Source organism: Diuraphis noxia, unplaced genomic scaffold, assembly GCF_037042655.1.
Source record: "Diuraphis noxia isolate RWA-SAM2 unplaced genomic scaffold, SU_Dnox_SAM2 contig0002, whole genome shotgun sequence".
NCBI classification, from domain to species: domain Eukaryota; kingdom Metazoa; phylum Arthropoda; class Insecta; order Hemiptera; family Aphididae; genus Diuraphis; species Diuraphis noxia.
In genome coordinates this window covers 22404347-22432280 of record NW_028301712.1, presented here as the reverse complement: position 1 = coordinate 22432280, position 27934 = coordinate 22404347, and the positions used below count along the sequence as shown (strand labels likewise).

Below are 27934 nucleotides of genomic sequence, written 5' to 3'. Positions count from 1 at the left end.
AGGGCACATTACTGGATTTACAATCGCTGGTACTACTTTTCACAGCAAATACGGTACCATCACCTACATAAAAAGCGATCTTAAGTGGAACCACATCAGAATCTCTGAAGAAAACAGTATCTACACTATTGAGACTCAAGTTGGAAACCTACACGTAACCAATTAATGCATTAGTGAACACGGAATCAATTTTTATATACTTATATAATGTAATATAATGTATTAATATAATTTAAAATTGACTTCCATAATTTTATTTGAATAGGTCAGCAGTCGTGGTAATTGTGTACACTGAAAATCGGAAACTCATTATACATTTATACTGTGAGTGTAAGTACCTACAGGTGACTAATGTTTATTATAAGTTATAAAAATGATTTATTCGAGAAATAAAATCCAATGAAAACAAATCATAAGTTGTTGTTAACATCTTCGACATTGTTTTTCATTTTTTTGGAAAACTCATAAGGAATAACTAGCGTTCAATCGAACTTGGTGGTGCTGTCAAACTGAAATGATTAAAACTTATTTACAGGGTCTATTTGCTAAAATATGGACGAATCCAGCAGTTTTTAATATTTTGTAATATGTTTGCAATTCAATAGATTTACTATTAGTTTTTGATAATATGTAATAGAAGCGAAATGAAAAATAAATTAGAATTTAACAAAGTTAAACATCGATCTAACTGTTTTCCAATATCTTATTATAAACTCAAATATATAGCGCTATACTCCTTACCATGAAAACCTATTTGCATACATAAATACTAAATAGTGTATTTTTATTTTGTCCCAGACAAAGAATTATTTAATTTAAAAATCACCCGGTATAGTAATGAAAAAACCAAATTGACTTAACGAGTTAAAAATTATTAGGATTGTGATTTAATCAAAACCGACTTAACTATAATAGTCACCGCCGAAGCCCAGGATTAAATTTTCCGACGAAGGAAGGAAAACAAAATTAAAAACTAGTCCATTACATTAATATAATAAATATGATGTCATGTATAGGATGAATATAAAACCCAGAAATTTTCAAGACCCTATTCGGATTTCAAACGCTAAATCAAAATGTCCGACAGAGCCACAGTACGCATTGTTTATATTGTACTTATTTTAGAATAAAGTACAATCAGCATAATAATTGCATTTGGTTTAAGATACTCGTACAAGGTTTATTTAACTTTATTTTATAGATGTTTATAATATTTTATAAGTGATCATAAAAGAAACACGTAGATAAAGATTTTTAATATAAACATATAATATTAAATTAAGTAAGAATAATTCAATTAAATAATGCATTTGCACATAATTTTACGTTTTATAAAACCGTCAAAACCGATATAATATATTTTTTTTGTAAAATTTTATTTTATTTTTAAAAAAATATTAACAATCTATACGAAACAAAGGTATAATGAGTAAGTGTGGTGACATTCATAATTTGACATAAATAACATAAATTACATTAATGACATTAATATGAAGGTTCCCAGCCGTGCCACCTGACTAGAAATTTAATTTAGTTTTTTAGTTTTTAGTAAGTTATTTTTTATATATATATACATTGAGCAGGCCTCATGGCTATTCTCTTTCAAATATAACATATGTAATAGAGAAAAATAACTAATCTTACAGGATTGTGGTTGAATGGAAGAGAAGCTTTTATATTTACGCATAGTAATGTCAAAATCGTAATTAGTTAGACGTTGCAAACAAATAAAAATATGAGCAGAAGCAAATATTATTAAACTACACTTCCTGACATCATTTTTTTTTTTTTTTTTTACTTCTACGATATACCTCAGTATTAGTTTTTTAAGCTTCATAGCGATTGCACATTTAAAAACAAACATATTATATTATATTATGTAATATGAATTAACCTATAAGTACTATATTCTTGCATTTGCATTTTTTATGTTTTTTTTTTTTTACATAAAATAAAATAAAATATGAAAATACCTATTTTTTACAGTTCAGTTAAGTAATTTACAATAAATTGACGAAAGATATATAGGTTATACATTGTGTTCAAAAAATTAGTAAACATTGTAAAGTATAAAATATAATATATTGGTTTTGAGTTCACAGCATGGAAACTATGAAAACTAAAATTTCAATTCAATGTGTTTATTTTTAATTTGCATAGTTCTTAAGATACATATTTTATAAGTAGATAACTGTCCGTTAAAAATTGTATTGATCACCAAATATGTAATAAACACTTTTGATGATGTAATATATTATTATAACTAACCAACATAATATTATATTTTATTACTAATTATTTTAATAAGAATACAAAACCTTCGTATGGAGCAAAAAACGTGAAGGAATGAAAGAATTTTTGACTAACGATAAAACATAATTGTTATAAATTTGAATAAACAAATAAATACAAGCTGATTATTTTACTATATCTATATAATGTAGTTTATAATAAATTACATGATGTATATTTTAGATGAGCTTTGTATACGTGCATGAATTTTTAACGGTTTAATGATTTGTTTCACTCCACTCCGCTCTTTTAAATTGTAAATGTATAAAACTAATCATGTATCAACTAATCAACTAATAGTTAGATGTTTTTTTTTTCATTCTAAGATGACTGATAACTGCATAGTGCTTAAACACGATAAATTCACAGGGGATAATGATTTTATTATGAAAATGGCGATAAGATCAAAATAGAGACTCACTGATAAAAATATCAATAGTCAACAATAAACGACCCGTAGTCGTAGTCCAAGTCCGAATCGCCGTCACCGCTGCCGCCGACTGTGGAATATGCTTCGCCCGACAAGGTGCGCGTATACGAAGAGAAGAGCCAATCCCTGTTGGCCACCATACAACTATACAACACCAACTCGAACGCAGCGATGAAATATAACACGTTGAACACCATAACAGCGGCGGTCAGCGGATCATCGCGACTATAAACGCATATCGTATGGTCCAGTCCATCCACCATGCGACGCAGACATACGAGACAGTCGTTAAACTCTCCCACCAGTTTTATTTTACGTTTTTCGTCTCGTACCCCACCCACCAATATCTAGCGTTACGTTTGCTCTTAATTTTTTTATTGTATTTATTATTTTAATATTATTATTATACGGTATTCATTATACAATCTATGTTCACGTAATATTTTACGATATATCTATCTACATAATAATATTATATTATTAATAGAATATTTAGAATATATAGGCATGAGTGATATAATAAATTACACTCTAACCGGTTTTCTGTTTGTTTTCAGACAGTGAAACTTATTTTGTTCGAACTGATCTGAAAGAGATCGAATTTTGGATTCTTATTTCATTACTATTGAATATTGTGGATAATATTTGAACTACCATACAACAAAATTAAGTATATAATTTCGTTAATACGTATCTAGTTTAATAAATTCATTGTGATTTAAAATAAACTACTGACTAACTGAAATAAATTAAAATAATAAGTAATATATTATTCATTTAAAATTATTACCTATCGATTAAACATTTGTGTTTTATACACAATATTTTTTTATAAAACCTTTTAAATAAATCACAGGTATTTTTTTTTTATTAAATCGTTGTTCATTTAACTGTGAAAGAACTCTAGTTTAAATTGCTTAAAACTGAGCCAAAGATTTTCTACAATAAGTATTATATTTAAGTATATATTTTTTATTTAAGTCATCTTTTTATTCATTGTATAGAATCTAATTTAATATCAAATAGACAACGTGTCTTTGTAAGGGTTACTTATACTACGCTTAATAACTGAAACAGAAGTGCTAGCTAGAATAGCTATAGCTATAACACCATTTATCCCTCATACTGCAAAACCTATTAAGAAGACTTTTGGCTATAGATTAAGTGTTCTTTGTGTATAGAGCCTGTATAATTTCTGAAATATCATAGTGTACAGAGTGATACATGAAGCATATTCACCTTCATATTTTATCTTTGGAATGAAATCATCCAAATTATGATATTTTACATTTTATAGTATATTTAATGAATATAATATTATTTGTATTTATTTATATTTTTTTTTTTACCATTTAAGAAGTATCATGCGGTGGCACAAAATTTTTTTTTTTCAAATGAGAACCAATCATTTTTATTGTAAACTATTTGTAGCAGATGACTTTTTTGAAAACGTTGATTAACATATAATCAAAATTCAAATATGTTGTCTCTAAGCTATAAAAAATTATTCATCAAGGATAGTATTCAATTGTAATAGCTTAAAATATTTATAAATATGTTATATATTGAATTTAGTATAATAATAATAATTATTATTTTTTGTTTTTTTTTATTGATATTGAAATTTAGACAAATAAATTTCCGCTTCGACAACACGGGCCACTAGCATTTAGTAGGTATAATAAATTATATTATACTACAATAATTGTTACAAAATGTAAAATTCTGAAACATAAATAATATATTAATAAAATGTTTAAAATGATTAAAATGTGCCCTCTCTCTATTTTACCCAACTAATAATAATATAGACATATCCGATCCTCTAAATTTAAATTAATTAATATGTCACAAACATTTAAATTCGCACACTCAATATTTAAAAAAATAATCATATTTTTAATAATTAACAGGGAATAAGGTGACTTTAGTTTTAGGTTACCTTTAGGTTCATATAAATACTATGCAACTGGTGGTCGTTTTTTATTGTGACATACGTAGTAACAATAATTTATTACTAACATGTATGTTTGATGGAATGTTAAAACCAAATTAAGTACAAAAATTAAAAAAAGACTTACATACAAACACCACCAGGTGGCATTGATTATTGCTAAAATAATGTTTGGTGAAAAAATTATAGATACCGGGCACCCTCAAGTGATAAAATATTATATGGTATTATATTATACTTAATTATTTTATTATATACGAGTAATAAATTGATTTAAATCTAATAAAAATATAACATATGGTTTTACACAATTCAGTCAAATCTCATTCATTCTAGCGTAACCAGTTTTCAATAAATTCAAGCATAATAATTTGGGATTAGACATCTTGAATTGTTATATTTTCCTGTTCTAGTCGTTTCTTAAATATTCTATGTAATATATAAATTGAATTGCTACATGCTGAAATAATTGTATACAGCAAAAATACTGCATATTTTTGTCTAATTAGTTTTTAAAAAAGAAATATAATTCAACTTGTTTAATATTTTTATGTTTTAACAAAAATTATCATAATATTGTGTCATATTTGTATGCATTACTCCCGTGTTTTCCTCTAATTGTGAATTATTTTCTAGTAATTTATTGTATTGCATACTCACGTAGATATTTCAAACAATTTACTAATTAGTCTAGAGCTCTAGTACCTGGATTTTAATTAATTAATCTCCAATAATAACAAATATTTTAGTTTTATTTTGGTAAATTATACATATTTGTTTATAATGTATGATTAAATAAATAATTTTTTTATATATATTTAGAACATTTTTAGGTAAATATTATTACATATTTTAGATGTTTTTAGTGTCTATGTCTTTAAATCTCACCAGTAACTTCTGCAGGCTTAAATATTTAAAAAAACACTTCTTGCACGTGATAAAATAACCAATTTATTTTAAGCCATAAATAAAATTGGTCCTAGGTTAAGCGTATAGATGTTTAAATTTAGTAATAACTATAAATCATTTCATTTGAAAAATGTTCAATTAAATCTAATTAGTATAATTATTATGTTTATATTTTATAATTTATCTATGACATTATTTTGCCAATTTTGAGTTACATTTTAATTCTAAGCTAACTCAGGTTATATATTTTACTTTTGATTCACATACTAGATTTGTTACCTATGAAAAAAATCACACATTATGAAAATGTAAAACGATATTATATTTATCAGTTAACTAATAATTTAACAGGATGATACATTTTTTTTGCTCCTTATTAAATGTGTATAAGTACTCCCTCTAATTCAAAATTGTATACACTTCAACAATATTTTACCAATAAATAATGTTTATTATTGCTTGCTTTAATATTTCGAACAGTCAAACATTTGAAATTTGACTGTTAGTTCACTAACCGAAAAGATAGTATTACGTTAATACCATTCTACTGCGTGGAGAACAAATAATGCAATACAAAAGCCAAACAACAATAAATAATAAAATATCTACTTAAAATAATTAAATTATCATTAATTTGTATTATTCCATTTATAAAATGGTCATTATTTGATATTTGTCGTATCATTTAATTTATTCCATGAATAATAAATAATAATAAAGGTTTTATTTTGGTTTCTATTTCATCTAAAATAAAACAAAACAGCACAATTCTTTAGTATAATAACAATAAGTGATTTGATGGCCAGGAATAATAATTAGACATTATGTACTTAATTTTTCATCTAGAGTTCTAAACATTCAATTAATTACATTTTTTTAATCACCAATAATTTTATTACATTTATGGATAAAAGCCAAAGAACTAGAAATTATAAAATGTCCTAGGAAATTGAATAATTTATGTAGCTTATTTATAATACTATAATATTAACATTTTTTACAATATACATTATATATAATATCATTGATTATAAATACTAGTATTTATAATCAATGATAATATATAAGAAATACACACTGGTGGTATTGACTCCTGGCATATTACTTAAATATTGAGCATATATTTTTTTTATGAAGTTAATAATAATTAATTATATTAAAAATTAAATTAATAAATATTATGTTATTATTTTATTTATACAATAAATTAAAATTGTAGATATTATAAATTTTTATACACAATGATCACATAATATACAATATACCTTAAATAATTACGATTTGTATTTAAATGTATTAAAGTCAGTTAAATAAAATATAAAAATAAAATATTCTTGTTTTTATTTTTAAAATGCACATTTAAGGAATATTTTTTATTTTGCATATAAATACATATTTTGGATATTCAAATGCATATTTGGTGATTTTTTATGGCTACAAGTTTTCCGTCCTACTTATTTATCACCAGTTTTATATTTAATTATTATTTTACATTATCAAAAATAATAAATTGTGTAAATTTAAACGGATATTAAATTGGTTTTGAGAAACTTTTTAGAGGAATTTATGTTATATCTTTAAAGATATAGTATTGATTTTACTTTAACATTACTTGAAAGCATAAAAAATGTATTTAGTCAATATAAAGCATGGGTCAAATAGATAGAGAGAAAATAAACGATGCTCTAACGTTCTTTTGATAGGTACCTTTTTTGTATTTCATAAAACATAGAAATAAGAAAAATATGTAAGTTAATTATACAGTTTTAATAGAATTATTTAATATTATGATAATTATTATAACTCTTATGTCTAAATCACTGCTAGATTATAAATGTTGATGAGTATCCCCAATTCATACGTTTATATTTAATTTAAAAAAAATACGTATAAATTAGTTAAATTATTTAAGTATAGAACCCAAAGTAGTAAGTAATTTTAAATAAAAATTATATTATGTGTTTTTTCGTGTTACTATTGAATCAATAAACATCATTAAAGAAAATGTACTGTTCAATTACTGCAGTCTGTGGTGTTTCATTGTAAATTTGAAATATATTGTGAAAATGTAACGAAATAATACCAATAAAAGCAACAAAAATGAAAGTTTACATTAAGTGATTGATGGATGTGTTCGGTCCTTGTACAACCTGTTGCATCAGGTATGTCATTCCCTATAAACGTACGTGTAATGTTATATGGTTAACGACCACTATTTGTATTATATTAAGTACATCATGATATTATATATCAACAGCTCTGTTCACTTTTTAGTGTATGGAAAGTATCCAAATCATACAACGTTAAAAACTGTATTTCAAGTTTTAACCCATGTTAAATAGTGAATAAATTACATGAATTCCCGTTGGAACGTGTATGGCTATAGTGTTTAGTCACTGTAAATAGTTTCTGCGAGTTTGTTGATTTAGTGGACAGTTGTTTTCCAGAAATTTTTGTCATCTTGGAGGATACAAGGGTACAGAGGAAAAAAAATACGACACGCATGGGAAATTAGATTTCCATGTATTATTTTTCTCTTTGGTCAAAAACTGTCTTTTTATTTTTCCAACAATCGGGACATTTTACGGAAAACGATTCTGACGTTTTTTGTTACTTTTCCGCATATACGTACCCTCCCAGAAAGCATTCGCTTCAGAACTTCAGACAATGGCGAAAAAATATCGAAAAACACCATTGTGCGTGATATCGAGATAGGGTTGGTATAATAATAATACGCATTACTCGAAAATTGAAAAACTCAGATATTTTACGAGCTTGAACGCCATAAAAATGCGTTAATATAATATATATATTATATATAAAATGATTTCTATTCACCACCTTATCTATTTTCTACAGTTTTTTTTTTTAGTAGGTACCTACTCACCACCATCTGATATATAGCGTCTACGATGTTGTACATCTCGTCTCGGGTTATGAAACCATCGTTGTCGACATCATAAAGACGAAAAGCCCCTGAAATCAAAAATTAAACGTTGTTTTAATATTTTTAGTTTTTAAAAATATTATCATAGTGTTATTTTAAATAAATTCAAAAGCTTGTATTATTGTTATCATTTTTATTATTATTATTATTGTTTATAATCGTGGACTACCATAATAAGGTTTTTAATATATTTCGTGTATACGCTGCGTAACGCGTTAGGCCAGAAAGCAGGTGGATCGGGACGATATTGTCTACGTTTTAATTTTTGAGAGTATGGTTATTGTAATGTTCCCTACACATCACAGAACAAACGCTAATTTAAACGGAAATCGATTTAACTATAATATCTCGTCTAGCACCTTATGGGCCAGGTATAATTTATGTTTTGTCTGAACAGTACAATAATTATTTAAGTACGTAAGTGTCGTGGGTACGCCTTTGATGTGTTTTGCTCATTTGACAAAAACATTCTAGGAGATCATAATTTATAACATTCATGCTAGTCACGAATTTGCTGTGTAAGTGGACTACAAAATTCCGTGGAAACCTTCAGTATGATATCAATATTACCTCATGAATATTAAATAGTAATATAGACATTTTTAATAGACATTTTCAATTTTAAATATGTCTTAAGAAAACATAAAGAAAATATTAATATTATATAAAATTTAAATCGTCAAATTTTAAATTATTGTAGTCAGTTATTAACATTACATAGGATCAAACCATATTATTATTGTATTATATGCATGTTGACAGTGATCGATCCCGTAGATATCACTATACATAATGCTCTATATTTGATGTGTACAGTAAAACAGATATCGTAACATTAGCAGAACATCATTGCCACAATAATTATATGATTAAACATGCAAGTTACATTGTAGATATACATTGTACTCTATACAGGTTTATGCAATCAATATAATAAATATAATATAATAATAATAATATGAGAATAATACCTATATGTAATGAAAAATGTTGTATTCACGTTTAAAGCAAACGTTTTCCCGTAGTCTATATTTTGCAATGATATTATTATACAAACACACACATATATTTCATATTATTTGAGTTACAACCTTGTATTATAGTCTATTTTTACTATTATGTATGTTAAACAAAATCAATACTATTTGATTACAACGTTTTTATAGATTTTTCTCTAATTTAACTAATGACGTATACGAATTTTACTGCTTTATGAGAAGAACGCTTCTACTCATATATTTTTTTTTTATCAACATTCGTATAAAACAAACTGATTCTTTTGGTGTAACAATTATCATTATTTTAGTAAATTCTCTCAATGAGATTTTCAGAAATATAGACTTCCTCAATTGTATTTTATTTTATATTTTTATAGATCAATAGACGTATTATATTTTTATCTTTACTATTAAATAATTAAATACAAATATTTACAAACGACGAAACAATGTAGCACTGTACAAAACATTCAATTATAAGTAATTGAGATCTGGTTGCGTCTATGATAAAAGATAATGTTTCGACTTATTTTAATGCAAGTCTTCGATTATTTTCATAACTAGTAACGTACCTACGTATATCATAATAAATTGATGGCGAAGTCTTGAATCATTATTACGCTGTAAAAAAAATGTTTCATAAATCTCAAAAAGAGAAATAGTTTTTTTTAGCTTGATTTTAGTATTTAATTTACGTATATTATGGTTGTATATTATTACACCTAATATACTACGCCCTACCCGGTTGTTTTATTTTCCATCTTCTAAATCCGTCCTTGGTAACGAATTAAATCATACAGAATATTTATGTCCATGGAAATTATTATAATTTTGTACCAGTTCTAATACACGAATGCAGAGTACTTATCATATCTCGACAAATATATATATATACAACTATTATTTTATTAATAGTAATGTACGTTTATTTTGAGTTTGGTATTAAACACAGCGTGTTTTATTTAAAATTTAATACATCATACTATGTCTTGTGTAGGTATATAACCTTCAATTTATTCCGGTTTAATTGTGGGCCGGTTTTTCACATTTTAAGTATATTTTTAATTTTGGATGTTATAAACAATATAAAGATTTCTTTTTTATGAAACCCAACTGTCATATTGAACATGCTTAACTTTTTTTCGTAACTTAAAAAATGTTACAAAACCTAATTAGGATACATTTAAAAGATTTGATCATCAACTCCATTGTATTATTAGTTAGCAAGTGATAAAAATTCTCATTACATAGCGTTCTTACAATAAATTCCAGTTTTTTTCCTGTATTTGTAAAAAATAAGTACGTAACTCCATTTTTTTCTTAGTATTATACCAGCTCAAGACTATAAAAAAAATAGTTTCTTATTATGTTTAATTTAATGAATAATAACTAGAAAAAAAGGACAATTACAGTATCTTAAATTTATAGTAGCATTAAATAAATACAAATTGTTTGAATTCAAAAAAAAAATAAAAAGATTTTCTAACAGTACAGGAACTATATAAATCAAAACGAATACTTCTATTTTTCTATTTTTTGTTGTGCAAAGTAGGTACATCTGACTATAATATTATATTATTGTTGATAAAATATGTTAAATTCATCATTGAAGCATATTATAAAGTATTAATATTGATTATCTACTCTATTCAAAACCTATATGGAGGGCAAAATATTATAAATTATTGTATTTTAATAAAATGTAAAAAAAAAGATCTCTCTCCAATAAAATATTGCACCCGTCACATAACATATTTGGTTTATTATTTTTATAATGTATACCGGTATGCGATACCAAAATAAAGTCCCTACTATATTATATTATATAAATATGTACCTATACTGTTCGAATTTTTGTTTTTATTTTATTATCTCACATAAATCACTGTGAAGCCGTAATGGAAGAAGGGAAGATAATGGATAAACAAAAATAAAATAATACACATTATTTTATACCACTAGGTACGTGGTATAATAGCGTCCATTTAATTATTCTGCAGAATTTTTTCATCAATAGTTATGATTTTGGACAGAAAAACGATGTTTTCTTTTCAAAATGGTAGAATTATCAAAAATTGTATTTCACAATCGTTTTAATTTTAATCTTTAATATAATTTATAATTGTTTATATATTATATCATAAAATATTAAGCCAATACCTAGTTAACATGTTATGATATAAGAAACGCAATTTAAATTTTTATCGTAATGTAGCGCAAATAAAATTTTACTAGAACACTCGTGTCAGTTTACTTAAGTGAAGACTTTAATACTTCAAGCTAAATTATATAATTTTTTTTATTGTGTATGTAAGACGTAAGTATTGAGATGGCGTCGTATTTTTATCGGTCCACAGAGGTCATACCCATACGTATGTAATATATATCTAGAGATGATAAAGTGTAAGCCGCCACAACCAATTCAGCAAGAATTGATATTAAGATTTCTCGTGTCAATTTTCATATGTACTTAATGTTATATTTTTAATTGATATTTAACTAAATTAATTTATTGGTTGTATTAAAACTGCAAATAATACCAGTATGGATTTCAACTTAGCTCAACGGTGTACAATAGTATACAGATATTTTTCTATAATTAGCTTTCGAAAGACACTTTCATAAATCATAATATACATATCTTTTAGACATTATTAAATAGGTATACCTACCTGACTAACAATAAAATAAGTGGGGGTGGAGTGGCCGAGCGGACTAAGGCGTCTGTTGCGACGCACACAGTCGCCGGTTCGAATCTCGGTCACGGGTGGCATCGCTCTTTGGGATTTCGCGATGTCTGGAGAGAGAGGCCGCCGGCCCCCAATCGGGCATGGCAGAAACCCACGGGTGCCCATTCAAAATTCTGCCAAAAAAACCCACGAGTTAAAACCTTACAATACCTTCCCCTACAGTTCCCCAGGCTAATGACCTCAGTTGTCGAAGCCCTAACCATTAAAAAATAAAAAAATAAAATAAGTATCATGGATCTAAAATAGCTTGCTATTGTAACAGGCGATTTTTACCCCCGGATATTTTTAGGTATAAATATCCTAGTATATTTTTTCCAGGAATAAAGAAAACCTAGGATATTTATACCCCCGGTAAAATTATAAGGGGGTAAAATTATCCTAGGTAAAATTTACCCCCGGTAAAAATATACTAGGTTAATTTTATCCCCGGTAAAATTGTTCTACAGGGCGGTAAAAATATACTAGGATATTTTTACTCCCCCGGTAAAACACTTCCAGAGGTGGTAAAAATATACTGGGATATTTTTACCCCCTAGGTAAAACGCTTCCAGAGGTGGTAAAAATATACTAGGTTATTTTTACCCCATAGGTAAAATTGTTCTACAGGGAGGTAAAAATATATTGGGATAAATTAAACTTTATTTATATTATTATACTAGGATATTTTTACCCCCCTATAAAAATGTGTTTTTATTATTATATTGATTTGTTTATTAAAAATTAAACAGTATTTTCAACATGTTCGTGACTGTCTCTAAATATTATGATAAGAATAAAAATACAACTATACAATTCAAAATAAAATGTACGGTATTATACTTAACAATCAAGTTGGATACAAAAACTTTGATTCTAAACTAAAGTTAATTGAATTTCTGGCTATTGCATAAACTTTTTATGATTTAGTATTTACAGTAAAAATATTATTCAATGTCCTTTAACTTACAAATGATTCAATGAACAATTACACAAATTACTTTAAAACCTTTTCATTATGAGACAATGATAAAATGCAAAATATGTTAATAATTTATTTCTCTAAATCAATCTACTATTTGGTCAAAACTACATCAATCATTGACAAAAAATAATAATAAATGTGTTGGTAGGTACATATTATGTTTTGTGTATTTTTAAAATACTTTAACGAGTACGTGTTGAATTGTGTGGAATCTTGTATTAAATTTTCATACTTTTTAACTGAGCATAAACATATAGATACTTATATACAACTATGAAAAAAAACCTAAGAAAAAAAATAATTCTAAATAGCTTAAAATGAGCCAAATATTTTGCAAATTGTATAATAAATAGCAAATGTCTATTCGATGCAAATTACAAGTACCTATGACAAACTATTTTTGAACTACAAACGGTTCGTTGATTATATTCTAGGATATTTTTACCCCTTTAAAAATACATTATTAGGGGGGGGGGGTAAAAATAATCTACTACAAAAATTCAATGGGAGGTAAATATATTCTAGTATATTTTAAACAGATCATTAATTATATACTAGGATAATTTTACCCCCCCCCCCATAAAATTTTACCGGGGGTATAAATATCCTAGGTTTATTTTACCCCCCCCTCCCCGGTAAAAATATTTGAGGGTATTAGAAATCTGTGACACTATACCTATTTATAGAACCATTTCAAAATTGAGATGTTAACAGTCATATTTTAAGTTAGGTTAAGAGTGATGTATACTTACTAAAATATCAAAGTAATCGAGAAAAATTAGAGTAGTTGTAACTATTGTTACTAAAATATTGTTTTGAGAGGTCATTCATAAGTTCCCGATTTTGTCTGTCCACAGTTCATTTTTCTATGGACGAATATATGGACTTACATCTTTAACTAATAAGTTTACTGGCCAATTATAATAATGATTAGACAGCGTTTTTGTGCAAAATAAAAACAGGTTTTTTACAGCGTGTTTGGTAGTTTTTGAATTTTTGTAAAGTAAAACGTCACTGTTAAGGCGTAGAAACTGGAGAAAGTATCGTAGAAATCTAGTCATGCATATACGTATTATAGTATTTCAACTGGATTTAAAGTAAATTTATAGCACGTTGGTAATTCGAAAAATAATTAAACCATTAAAGTTTCCGTGCCGATTTATCTTTGTCTCCTTTTATGTACACGGAAATTCATGACGCAGTATCTAACTAATTCCTTGTGGTATTTTATATACGCTTAATGTTCAATAAAATATATACCTATAGACATACTATACACTAATGTACCTGTAGAAAGGAAAGTATTTTTGTGGGCAAAATAATTTCGTTGATTTAGGTGTATATATTTTTTATTTATTATTATTTGTTATTGTTCATAACACAACTTCAGAATTTTTTTTTTCTAATCGACGATAAATTTGTGGTAATGTAAGAGAGGACATATTTTTAATGAAAGGGCTTATGTGGTTTGTTAATTTTTAAATTGAAATTTTTGTAATGGCTTTTTGCAAGCCCATTTATTGATTGTATTTTTAGGTCATTATGGAGGACTACATTTGTTAAGTACTATGGAGCACCGGTGATAAGTCTCAGGGTAATTAACTGGAAGGCTTGAATAGGTCGAATGTTTGCGGGTTTTACTGGGCCCCAAATTTGGATGTCGTGTGAATATACTGGTCTGATGATTACTTTGTATAGGAGTAGTTTGTTTTTGAGACTCGAGTTTGATTTCAGTAGAGGTTTAAGTAGATGGTGGTAGAAGTTATTTTGTTTTTGTTTTTGTTTAGTGTATTTTTATCAGGTTAATCTTTTATCCAGAGTTATATCTAGGTATTTGGTTGACTGGTGAAGTGGAATTGGTTTGTTATCGAACTTTAGGGGAGGAGCATTCTCTTTTGTTTAGTTAACAATTCACCTGTGTGGGGTTTTCGTCATTGATTTTAATTTTCAAATTTTTCGACCAAGATTCTATTTTATTTAAATGCGATTGTACATTTTGAGATGCAATATCAGAAAATTTATTTGACGTAAGTATTGCTGATTCGTCAGCAAATGAGGCGAGAAGAGTTTGGTTTGATGTAGGTATATCAGCGGCGAAGGTATTATAAAGGTCACTACCCTGGAGAACTCCAGCTTTTATATACTGTACAGATGAATAATTATTTTTTTGACGAACGGAAAACGACCGATATAAGATATGATTTGATGATTAAATAATACGGGGAAGGGAGAAAGTGTTTTACTTTAAATAGAAGCCCATCATTCCAAACGCGTTCAAAAGCCTGAGATATATCTAGAAATACTTCAGGGCAGTATAATTTAGGTGTATTATAATATATTATGTATGTAAGTTGTAAGTATTATACCACCCGTATGACGTGCTAGTACTTGTTCAATTTTCGCCTAATCTATATTCTGTTTATCAAGACTAAGTAAACACACTAGGTTCATGTTTTATGGATTAACGACTTTGAGGGTATTTTAGTATAATATGTACATCGTAATTGAAAACTTTATTTCACCCTTAAAAGTTTGAATTTAAAACCGAAGTGTGTACCTAAGTACATTTGTAAATACGTATTCAAATTCAGAAAGATTTTTTGTCATCATCGTCGACATTATTGATCGTAATAATTATACTTAGTGTTTTATCGTATTATAATGACAAAATAATACCAAATTAAAATGCTTACATTTTTCATTTAGCCCCTAAATTACACTAAATATATAATAAACAATATTAATATAACCGATTAATTATATTTTGAAACGCGTATTATAGCAGTAATTAAAACACATCACTATGGTACCTAGCTATCTAATATCAACAATTTTAAAATACTTTACCTGCACTTAACGACTTAACTTGACTCAGCTATCACATGTATATTATTGTACATAATTTTTAATTTGTTTACATTTATGTGTAAGATTAAAATATTATGTCCCTAAATTAAAAATTTATAAATTTAATACATATTATGTCGTTTTCGTATAATATATTACAATATAAAGTTATAGTACATAAGTGTTGCATAATAAATAGTAACTCTTAATAATGATGTGATAAATATCAGTGACAAAAAAAAAAAAAAAAAAATAGTAGAATAAACATTATCTAATTTTTTTGATATAATTGCAAATATGATTAATTCCAAAGTTCCTAATAAAATAGGTTCTTAAACACAATTTTTTTTTATTTTTGACTGAAAATTAATGGATGGTGAAATAACGAGATCAATTTAATTTATTATTATAATCACAACATACATTTTTATATGATAAAATTCGAGATTATTACACTGCATTCCAATTATAGACTAAACTGACTGGTATGACTTAATTTAATTCTGGTGAATTTTTGATAAATTTCAAATCATAAATTGGTATAAAGATTATAAGTTTATAACTAAATATATACCAAATCACAATACACAAATATCGTACAATTCAAAAATTTAAAAAAGTTATGTAAGTTTTATAATTATGAACAGAAAGTTACTTTCATAAATATTAGGTTTGTGATTCGTTTTTTGAGTTATTCTGAGCATGCACAACGATTCTTTAAAATTACATTTTCTCTGATTTTCTCTCTTTCTCACATAATAACTTTATCGTCATTTTCTGTAAAAGATAAACTAATTACTTTTGTTGAAGTAGTGCATTATGTAAATTAAAAACGAAACATGTACCTACGTTCTACTTACTACAATGCAATGTTTCCCATGAGGACCTGACTTATTTAAATCTTGCCATGTTATGGAGTTTAAGTGACTTATGTTACTTTTAAAAAGAAAATTTTCATGAGATAATCCGTATTTATATAAATATCAATCGTAATTTATTGATAATGAGTTAAAGTTTAGGATCCAAAATATTTAGTGAAAATAATATATATTTTTGAGAATAATTTATTTGTATAATTAACAGTGGTAATATTTCTTCTGATCTATCAATCATTCAACTGTTTATGACATTCACTCGAGGTTCGTCAATAGTAGACTCCACATACTTCACTCAGTCCTTAATTCGAAACTAGCCTATCAAAATAAAATCGCTACGTACAAATCCCTAATTAGACCTAATTGAACCTATGAAATTCAAATTTGAGTAAGGAATTGTTTACAAATGAAAATAAATCAATAAATATGGCAATAATTTGAAGATTTATAGATTTATAAATTTTAAATACTCAACATAAATTATTAATTTTATTATTTTCATTTAAATGTTTATATATTTATAAAGTAATAATAGTATATTAGCTCTCCTGGGGTATAACCAATACTTACAAGAAATATTGTAAAAATAACTAATAAACCGCAACAATTTATACTAGACACCTCCAGCTGCTTTGAATCACTAACAGCATCTTAGATAGTATAACCATATTCTAGTATACGACAAGAGCACAATATAATAATTTAATAGATAGACATGTGGTTAAGTGTTAAAGTTTCACCTTATCTTGAAGCGGTTGAAGCCTATATCCGTAAAATAATCAAATATATGTGGAATATAATTTTAACCTCAGCAGAAATTATGCTTATGTAGAATACTTATATTTCAGCAGAAAAGCTACTTTTTTAAAATCAATACATGAATAAAGAAAACACAAAAATTGAGACGTATGCAAATGCTAAATGGTAATCAAATTATATTGCATAACCTATAAGGAGAACACAAAATACATTCATATAGGTACTTTATCTATCACAATCACAATGATGGCTTTGAAATATTAATAAATTTAGCTATGTTAGTGAACACAGATTACAGTAATTTTTTTTATATAGATTGGTATTATTAATTAATTGGTAAATCACATGTTTTTATACGCAACGCTATACCGTAGATATACCCGGTAAACGGTAAACGGTCACTTTGTATGGTCCATTGCTTAAAATGCACAACTAGAATGATTTGTACTATCTGGTAAAAATTTTGGATGACTACGAGTTGGATCCTAATTTTCGAATTGGTTTCTGGGCTATCTACAGGCAACATTTGAATATTGTTTCCCGTAACTTTTATAATAATAAGTATAAAATAAGCCTAAAAAAAAAAAAAAAAAAAAAAACTTTTCATGATAATACAACCTTGTCATTACGATATATCCAACTAGCAAAAATGTCTTTCCCATTTATTCACTTAGAACTGTCTAGAATTACAGATGCATAAAATATTTCATAATGCAGTATATTTTAGTATAATATTTCAAAAACTATCTAGAGAGTTATCTATGAGAGTAATTTTTTCCGGAACCAATTCCAAATTGCCCAAAGTGTTCCTTTCAAAACGAGGACACATTGTACTATTTCATACATTAGGACATAAAATCATAAAGTATAATATATTAGGTATGTAAATATAAGTGTATAATAATAATTATAATATAATCTTATAACATTTGATAAGATTTTAATATTGTTTTATTTCTTTCGTGTTTAAAAAGTATATTAAAGTTGTTTTAAATAGTACGAACCAAAACAATCAAAGTTTTTTTTAAATAATTAGGTTAGCTGGTAACAAACAAACAGTCCTTGGTGCCATAATATATTTATAAATTATAATTTTATAACATAATAAAAAGTTATATTGAAAATTCAACTAAAAATGTTTATTATATATATTATAAATAATTCTAAAATTTTTGATATGAAACATCCAATGCAGTAAATGATACCGTTTGTCGACATAGCAACGCTCGCAACGCGTGCATACGCAAAAATTACACAAAGCGTGAAATTCGAGTGGAGACACATGCGCAAAACATCTATTGTGCCTTTAAGATAATTAAATAAAGAATAATTTCAGATGTTTCACAGCTGCCAGACGTCCTGCTAAGGCTCATATTTAAAAAAAATAATTTAAAACCAAGCATCACTTGATGTTAAAATATTTATTTATAAATTACAATTATATTATCAAATTAGATAGGTATACCAAATTATATTTAAACTTAATAACATGTTTAATATAATTGTTCAAGTCTTCATACTTTTTATATTGTACATAATAGTACCTATATAGGAGTGTCGTTGAGAGGTATTTTGAGGGTACATGCAGTAAAAAAAGTTACCCTCTCACCAATTTTTCTTTTATTTTAAAATAATATTCATGATGCACTCCATGATTATTTTCAGTTTACATAATTATACTCACCTTTAAATCAATGTTTATGGGAATTAATTACTATAGACTATAATTTATATTGTAAATTTAAAAGCTATCCTGTGGCATCAGTAATTTACACCTCCCCTACAATAGCATATGAAGTTGTATTAGTTACACGATAACTTGTCTGGGCACCACTGGTGTAGAGTATCTGAGTTCTACGATCTAAAGTCTTACCTGATCATATAAATTGTCCACGTTTCAAACTTTTATTGCTAGACCATATAAAGTACCCTAGAACCCCCAGATCGCAATAGTGTCGGGAAATGAAACATTTGACTAGTCCCACGTGTAATTCATACAAATATACATATGTGCTAAAGTTGCAAGAGTTGAATTTTTTATTTCAGTAAATTGTTTAATTTCTATAACTAATAAATTATACTTAAATAACATTTATGTTGCACTTGAATATTTATTTTAAAGTCTTTTTCATATTAACGAGCAATTTTTTTTGTTTAGTAATTAATTCATCAAGTTGATAATTATCAACACAATTACACACATACTATTCTCATATTATCCAAAACATTGAAAACAACTATACATTATCTACCAATATGCCATACATTATTTGTATTATACCTTTTATTTTTTTTTTTTTTAGAAAAAAAAAAACTAGGACCGGGTGGGAATTGTTTAACATAATACTGCTACCCAGCCACAAATTGTATATACCCTAGTAATTATATTTTAAGACGACGTAACAATAATAAAACAATGGTTACTATATACATGCAGTGCCTAGAATTCATAAATGTTGATACTGCAAATCTAATTACACTCACCAATAAATTTGAAATAATAGACCTAGTAATGTACAAAACTACTGCAAACTTTTAATTTATTACTGCATATAATTTTAGGCCTTGAAAAAATGTGTTTTAAAGCGTAACATTTTTGAGGAAGTACTCGTAATATTTTTGCGCTTCATCTTATGCCAAAGTGTGCGAATTTTGATATACCTATTATAAAGCGATAGAACGAGTGTTTGAAAATAATTTTCATATGTAATATTACAATGATTTTGTCACCAGTCGTATTTTGTTGAATTATTTTTACGTTTCATTATCACAGAATTACCAGTTCGACATGGATATAATATTATTATTATAAATAACTGAATTAATAATAGCGATCGATTAATATTTTTGGAATTATTTTATAAGTCATGATTATTAAATTGATTTTAACAGTTAACTACTTTATGTGAATAGTAATATAAATGCTGATTTTTTAACGTTATTTAACTAATTATATGTATCTAGCATAGTTTGAAAATGGGTGTACTTATTTACATTAAGTTTTTTATACAGTAAAAAAATTACAAAACAAATTTAAGATCATGCGTTCAAAATATTTCGCATTTTTTTTACTATTGAACACCACACTGTATGTATGTATTATTATTTTTTTTTTTCATTAGCTTTTAGTACAATAACTATAACAGCTGTATTTATTATATTTATTTATATGTACTGTATTGTATTGTTTGTAAATTCCCAGCGTAATATTTAAAATAGGAATAACAAAAAAATATTACTTATAAACTGGAATGTTTTTATAGTTCCAGTTATCAACCAAATAATTTGGTTATTAAAAAGAAAGGCCAACTTTTAGCCAGTTCGTAATTATTTATACTAATACATTTTCAAAATTTTCAAAATTGTTGTGATATTTTTATACGAATACAATTATACTCTTAGTTTTTTTAAAAATATATTTATGTTAATAAATTTAAACTATTTCTAAGTAAGTAGGACATTAAACAGTAAAACGAAGGTTCTTATCGATTTCATATTATGAATAGAAAATGTCATACATACACCGTTTGACAACTTTATAAAAGCATTTTAAGTTTAAATGTTCACGAATTTTATTCAAATTGATAAGATGGACCAATTGTTTTGAATTCTGAAATAGAGTATTGAAAAACTGAAGAAGAAATATTAATTGATAATTAATATACTATTTTGCGTCTATTTTTTATTTTTTTATTCAAAGCTACAACAGATAAAATTATTGTCCTACATTATTAAACTAGATGTATATAATTTAAATTGTTACGTTATGGTAGGTTTTAAAGTATTATATAAGGTAGGGAAGGATACAAAATGAAATAAAAGACAGTATAATTATATAAAGTTAGTTCTTTGTAGAAACGATATGCTGTTGCTGTAGTTTTCAAAACTGAGTCTAAGTGCTTCTTATAGGTAATCTAACGTCTATTATTATAATATATATGTATATTATATTATTATTCAGATAGCCGGTTTAGTTAAGATACCAAATTTGAAATTAGTATAAACCGCTATTATAAATTACTATACAAATTGTTTCCAGTACGATTTCAAGGTATTATTTTATACATGGTTGAAATATACAAGGTTTTTGCATATATACCCTATCTCAATCAAATACTAGATGATAAAAACAAAACTGACAGCGTTAAGGGAGCCAATAATAATCAAGTATCTTTGCGTGAGAATTTTTATACCAGCCACTGACCGCCAGCAAATTTTTCACGATAAGAAAAATTTATAAATATTGTAATTTGTGCCATAAACACCAAATTACGCAGCCATTTTTCATTGGATGATAACAATCTTTGTCGATATGCAATAACCTTGAACGGCTTGTATATTTCAACCATGATTCCATGCACAAATGCATAATATTAAAATTATGAAAAAAAAGTCTATAATACGTCTAAACAAGTCTATAAGTGGTTATTACCGACCTTCTGCAATCAAAATACATTTTTCTCTACTTCAAAATCAGTAAAAATCTTCATATATATTGAAATTCACCCACAAATTTTACTAGTGTCTACGATCGTATGTATACAAGGCATGCTGTATTTGCATGTGAATCATCAACTTTCAGTGACGCGTGCAAATCACTATCTCGATAAAGACTAAAGTTCTGTGAACTTTTTCTTAATCGTACTATTTGACCGATGGATATAATATGAAAGAACCCATTTGGATTTGTTATGAAAAATTTAATTTGACATTTAAAATTGTTTTTAATTTCGCGAAATCATATGTTTCTAATACATTTCAAGACGGTTACGATTTTTTGTCAAAAACCTAATCGCTAAGTTATCGGCTAGTTAATTGGCAAAAATGTCAGCATATAATTTTATTTTATTAAAAAATAAAAATAATAAAAATATAAACCCATTATATCTCTAAATATCATCACATATTATAAATCATAAAACAATATTGACACTCGTGTAGTACATCACAGATAGTGTATCTGTGTAAACGAGTAAATCATATTATAATCATTCAATTAATTTCTTTAATATTGTGTACTATGGTAGAAGTCTTATTATATTCTTTATATAATAACTTACATAGATTAAATATTTCAATAGACTATAATACCTAAAATATAGGCACAATAATTTGATTTAGACATTTTTTTTTTTTTTTTTTGTATAAAACCAAGATATTTTGAATTACCATCCACCGGCTTATAGAAAATCCTTAATAACGTCTTTGGCCAAGTTCATGTAGCACACAATGACGAGATGGGTAGATCAAAACTCTTTGTAGCAATCTATACTTATCAACATAATTCAATTGGAAATCAATAAGTATTCTAACCGTTACAATGATTACAATATGCAGAAATGATAATCGGTCTAATCTATTCTAAAAAGGTAAATTTTTTAAAAGAAATGTATTAATTTCGTTGAAAATCTTGTATAAGAATATTATTTTATCATAATTATAAGTAATTTCTGTTCTAAAATCTATTATACTATATTTAGAATACATGTTATTGTAGTAGATAATTATAAACTATAATAATGGCAATATAAAAAAAATTCGTTTATCTGTAATTTTTGTTATAATTTGTAACCAGCAAACTTGGTTTAACTGAAATTTTAATATTAATAAACATTTTATTTTTGAATTACAAACATACATAAGATGCTTTAATTAGATTTAAAATAATATATCATATTTTATTGGTGGATAGTCACTAATCGACTAGATATAGGTACTACAAGGGTTTACCATACGTTATATTTTACAAAATAATGTATGCACGGCTCGTGATATATGTACAGTGTACATACTACTCATAGTATGAACCTGAGTAATAAATTATCATTCTCCTTAACGATCCCGTAAAAACTAAGTTAATTTATATTTTGTTTTCGAAATTCGTTGATAAAATGTATCAAATTAAATATTAAATATGTAAAATAATTAGTTTATTTCGTTTCGATCAAATAGCTGTTAATAGTGTTAATACTTACCTATTATATTACCATTAATCATCGGCTTGGACATTTTTTGACACTTTATTCATTTTCTTGTGACACAATATAATAATAACAATATTACACCATGGAGTTACTACGTGTATTTTATATTTAATATTATTATTTTTTTTTATATCAGAAAATTTATTTTTTAGTGTCATGACGCACGTCGAGTGTCGTGGGTTGTACACAAACGTAGTCACGGTCTTTGGTGATAAATTATGATTTATGACAGATCACCCGGATTCCGGAACATTTTCGATCACGAAGATGTGTGCTATAAGTATAGAAGATAATTTCGATTATCCTGAAGTTAGATTCATCTGAACGCCAAAAGTCAAAAATTTCTAAACGTTTAATTCTGATTTTTAAATCCTATTTGATTTTTTTTTAAAGTTCCGTCCCGTCATTACGTTTTTATATTATTATCATTGTTTATTGTAAAAAAAATCGTTTTTGAACTTAAATCACTAAAAAAACAATAACTAAATTAGTAGCGTATTTAATACTACTGTATTGATACAGTGCAGTCAAACTGGGTAAAACAAATTGATGATTTATTTTTGTACTAGTAACTAGTTAATAATATTGCATTGATGAGAAATATATTCATCTTCAATTAGCTTTATTCAAATTTCAGACACTTTGACTGGCAAACAAAAATATTACTATGGAAAAAAAATTAAAAAGGTAGAATACTTAAAATTTATTTATATCTATGGTTTAAAATTAGTCTGGGGTGTAGTGGCCGGGTGAATTATGGCTTCGGTTGCAACGCGCACCGTCAACGGTTCGAATCCTGATTATGTGCGGCATCACTTTCCGGGTAGTTCGCGTTGTCTAGAAAGAAAGGCCGCAGAACGGGACTCGGGCATGGCAGAAATCTACGGGTGCCCATTCGAAATTCTGCCAAACACTCACGTGTTCCAACCAACAGTTCCCTCCCCCCCCCCACAGTTCCACAGGCTAATAACCCTTGCTGTCGATGCCTCGACCCCAATAAAAAATAAATAAAAAACAAAAATAAAATAAAATTGGTCTAGGTATCCTCTTGTATTTATCAACTATTATTACATTTTATTCATGATACCTACCGACGCAAAAAAATATTGACTAATGATACAATTAATTAGGTACTTATGACGTTTACTATTACGTTAAACACGATATACATTATTCATCAATAATTTATATCATACCAATAATTAAATAATTTGTTCGTCTAATTAAAGCTACAAGGGCATTAATCTCACATTAGATAAGAGTATTAATTATACTTCATTATATTCCCCAGTACTGCGCTAAGTAGGTAAACAATTACAACTCACATCGGCACGTTTCCGCATTGTTTCCGGACCGGCTATCATAGATTTAGTATTTTAAAGCTTATACTCGGGATTATTTTATCTTTCACTGCACAATATACCAAAAATGTATAGTTTAATAGTATGATAAAATTATTTTGGAAGATATTAGAATGTATAACTCCTGTTCATCGTATTTAATATTCAGTGGTGCCATGCAGATTGTGACGGCTTGTCTCTTAATTCTTGGTTAAAAATATAATTGTAAGCTGTATTAGGTACTCACAATGTATTAATGCGGGACAAAAAACTCACCTAAACTGTTAAAACACTGTTGTATCCAATACATATCCTTCTTTTATTTCTAATTTCTACTATAATTTAATTGTTTGTGTAAAAGACTTAGCAATTTTGCGAATAACAATAATTAACGTAATAAAATAGTTTTTATCGTAATGTAAATTAATTTATTCCAGACGTCATATTAATTATAATCGATCATTGACAATCAAAGTAGGTAACTATAAAAAATACTTAATTTATTTTGTACAGTAAAATGTCTCCTTTTGTTTCCACTTATTCAAAAGCATATTTTATTCATCGTAAAAAAAACAAAATATATCATAATTTTAATCAAAACAATGAATTATTTTGTTGAGATTAATAACTTTTTTTTAACAATTTGTAAGCCATATAAGACATAGGTATATTATGTACAAATATATAATTATAGATTAGTTATTTATTATGATAAATACCTAATGTACTTAATACTTGTAATAATATGTATATGTTGTTATTATTTCACTTCAAACAAATTCACATGATAATTTAAATTCACTTTTATATAAATTTACCTAATTACATATTATACATATAGTACTTACGTATACATATACTCATTGGTTGACTAAACAGTCAAAGTATGAGTTTAATTTTGAGAAGTTCTAATTCATAATGATAAAATATCAAAACAAAATTTAAATTATTTAGTTTAAAATTATTTTAAGTTTCAATATACTTAAAAGTTTTTTCAGGCTTTGGTGGACTTAAGATTGAGAGTTAAAAAGTTTTATTTATTTTCAAGGTAGACTGTAAAGTACATCGAATATAGACTGTGTCTACTTTCCTGTCCTAGAGTATACCTACACTTATTAGTTATTATATTATAAATTACTTATAATTTAATTAAATATTGTGCAACAGGAAGACCTGACAAATTAATAACATTTGTTTTAATATATTTATGTTTATTATTTATTGTGCTATATTCATATAATAACATTTTTTATTTGCATTTATAATATTGCAAATAAAAAAAAATACAATCTGCTGTAATATTTTTTTTTGAAAATTCAAAATAGCCAATTAATAAATCTTGGTTTTAGAAAAACATCTACTCTAAATAATAATTAGTAGGTATACTTCTTAAAATATTTTTTTTGTGAGTTTTATAACATTTTTTTTTTTTTATATAAAAAATCATAAAAAATAAACCTCTTTACTTAGATAAATGTTAAACAGTTAAAATAATTTATCTAAAAACAGATTTAAAATTTAAATCAGATTTGAATTTTATTTTTCTGTGTTAAAAATAAACGAAAAAAATCCCATTATACAATATACATGTAGCACTAACATCAACGAATTAATATTTATATATTAAAATTATATACATGTAGCTAGGTTAGCTGATATTATACTTTACCGATGATCTGAAAATTATAAAATAGCGTTATAGCATATAAAATTATACAATTTTATAATAAAACTAGTAAAAAAGCACAGTACGAGTACTACTCTAATGTTTGTGTTACGAAAATAAAAATCTATAACCGATTAATTACACTAAAAAAGACTCAATGCAACTCAATGGATGAATCGTTATTGGTCAATCGTATTAGGAATAAAGAATTGTAGGAATCTTTGAAACTTATTTGCAAGTGTATCGAAGGCCCTAAGCCCAGAGGGAAAAGGGTAAATGATAACTTTCCAGGAATCGATATAACATCGTTAGGTAAGAAATGTTTTACTTTTGTGAATTTTCGGAAACACACTCATATGGTGTGCTTGAATCTACCGCGGCCGATACATCGTTTTTTATGCGCTCACATTAGACAATATATATATATATATAAGTACATATATGTATCATATATATATATATATTTTTTTTTTATTAATGATACCCTCGGCAACATGGGCCATTGGGTTTAAAGTGAGAAATATATATAAAAAGATATATATATATTATAAACACGCATAATATAGTATTTTATTGTATGCTTGCGTATATAAGGTAAATGGTATGATATAACGTCAAAAGATAATGCAGCGAAATAATAAAATAACAACTCTTCTGCAGTACACTCTTCGATAGTCGGAGAGAGATAAAACACGGTGAACCAACTAACTATATACCGATAGTGATAATATACACATCATCCGCTGAGTGTTCGACCACAGAGTATTGTAAAAGTCGTTAAGGGGCGACCAATGGCACTTCTTCACGCATATACACCTATACTTACTGTGGCTGATATAAAATACAAGTGAGTTTTACGGGTACACGTGGCATTTTGTTCAAACATCTGTTTTGTAACGTTATGGTATATTATATATATATATATATATACATATATATGTGTGTGTGTGTGTGTGTGTGTGTGTGTGTGTGTGTGTGTGTGTGTGTGTGTGTGTGTGTGTGTGTGTGTGTGTGTGTGTGTGTGTGTGTGTGTGTGTGTTAACATAAGCGAATACAGTTTATTTTTACGAAATGCGATTGTTTTGACAATTTTTTTTTAATGTTATGTTTTTTTCTTCCCATAACTTGAAAACGTCATCAACGATAATACGATATCAACACACCAACCATAAGTATGTGTTTTCAAAGAATAATATCATTTTTTTTTTTTTTTTTTTTAAAT

General features: G+C 26.4%; 1 protein-coding gene across 2 annotated transcripts in view; it reads right to left on the bottom strand.

The window, feature by feature from the left end:
• Positions 1–27934, bottom strand: part of LOC107164053 (frequenin-2) — a 139891-nt gene that overhangs the window by 13076 nt on the left and 98881 nt on the right. The window contains exon 7 of one of the 2 annotated variants that reach the window (XM_089218840.1): positions 8465–8561. In XM_089218840.1, the coding sequence (XP_089074966.1) occupies positions 8465–8561 (97 nt within the window). The remainder of the gene's footprint in view (positions 1–8464; positions 8562–27934) is intronic. The other variant, XM_089218839.1, reaches the window with a different exon arrangement.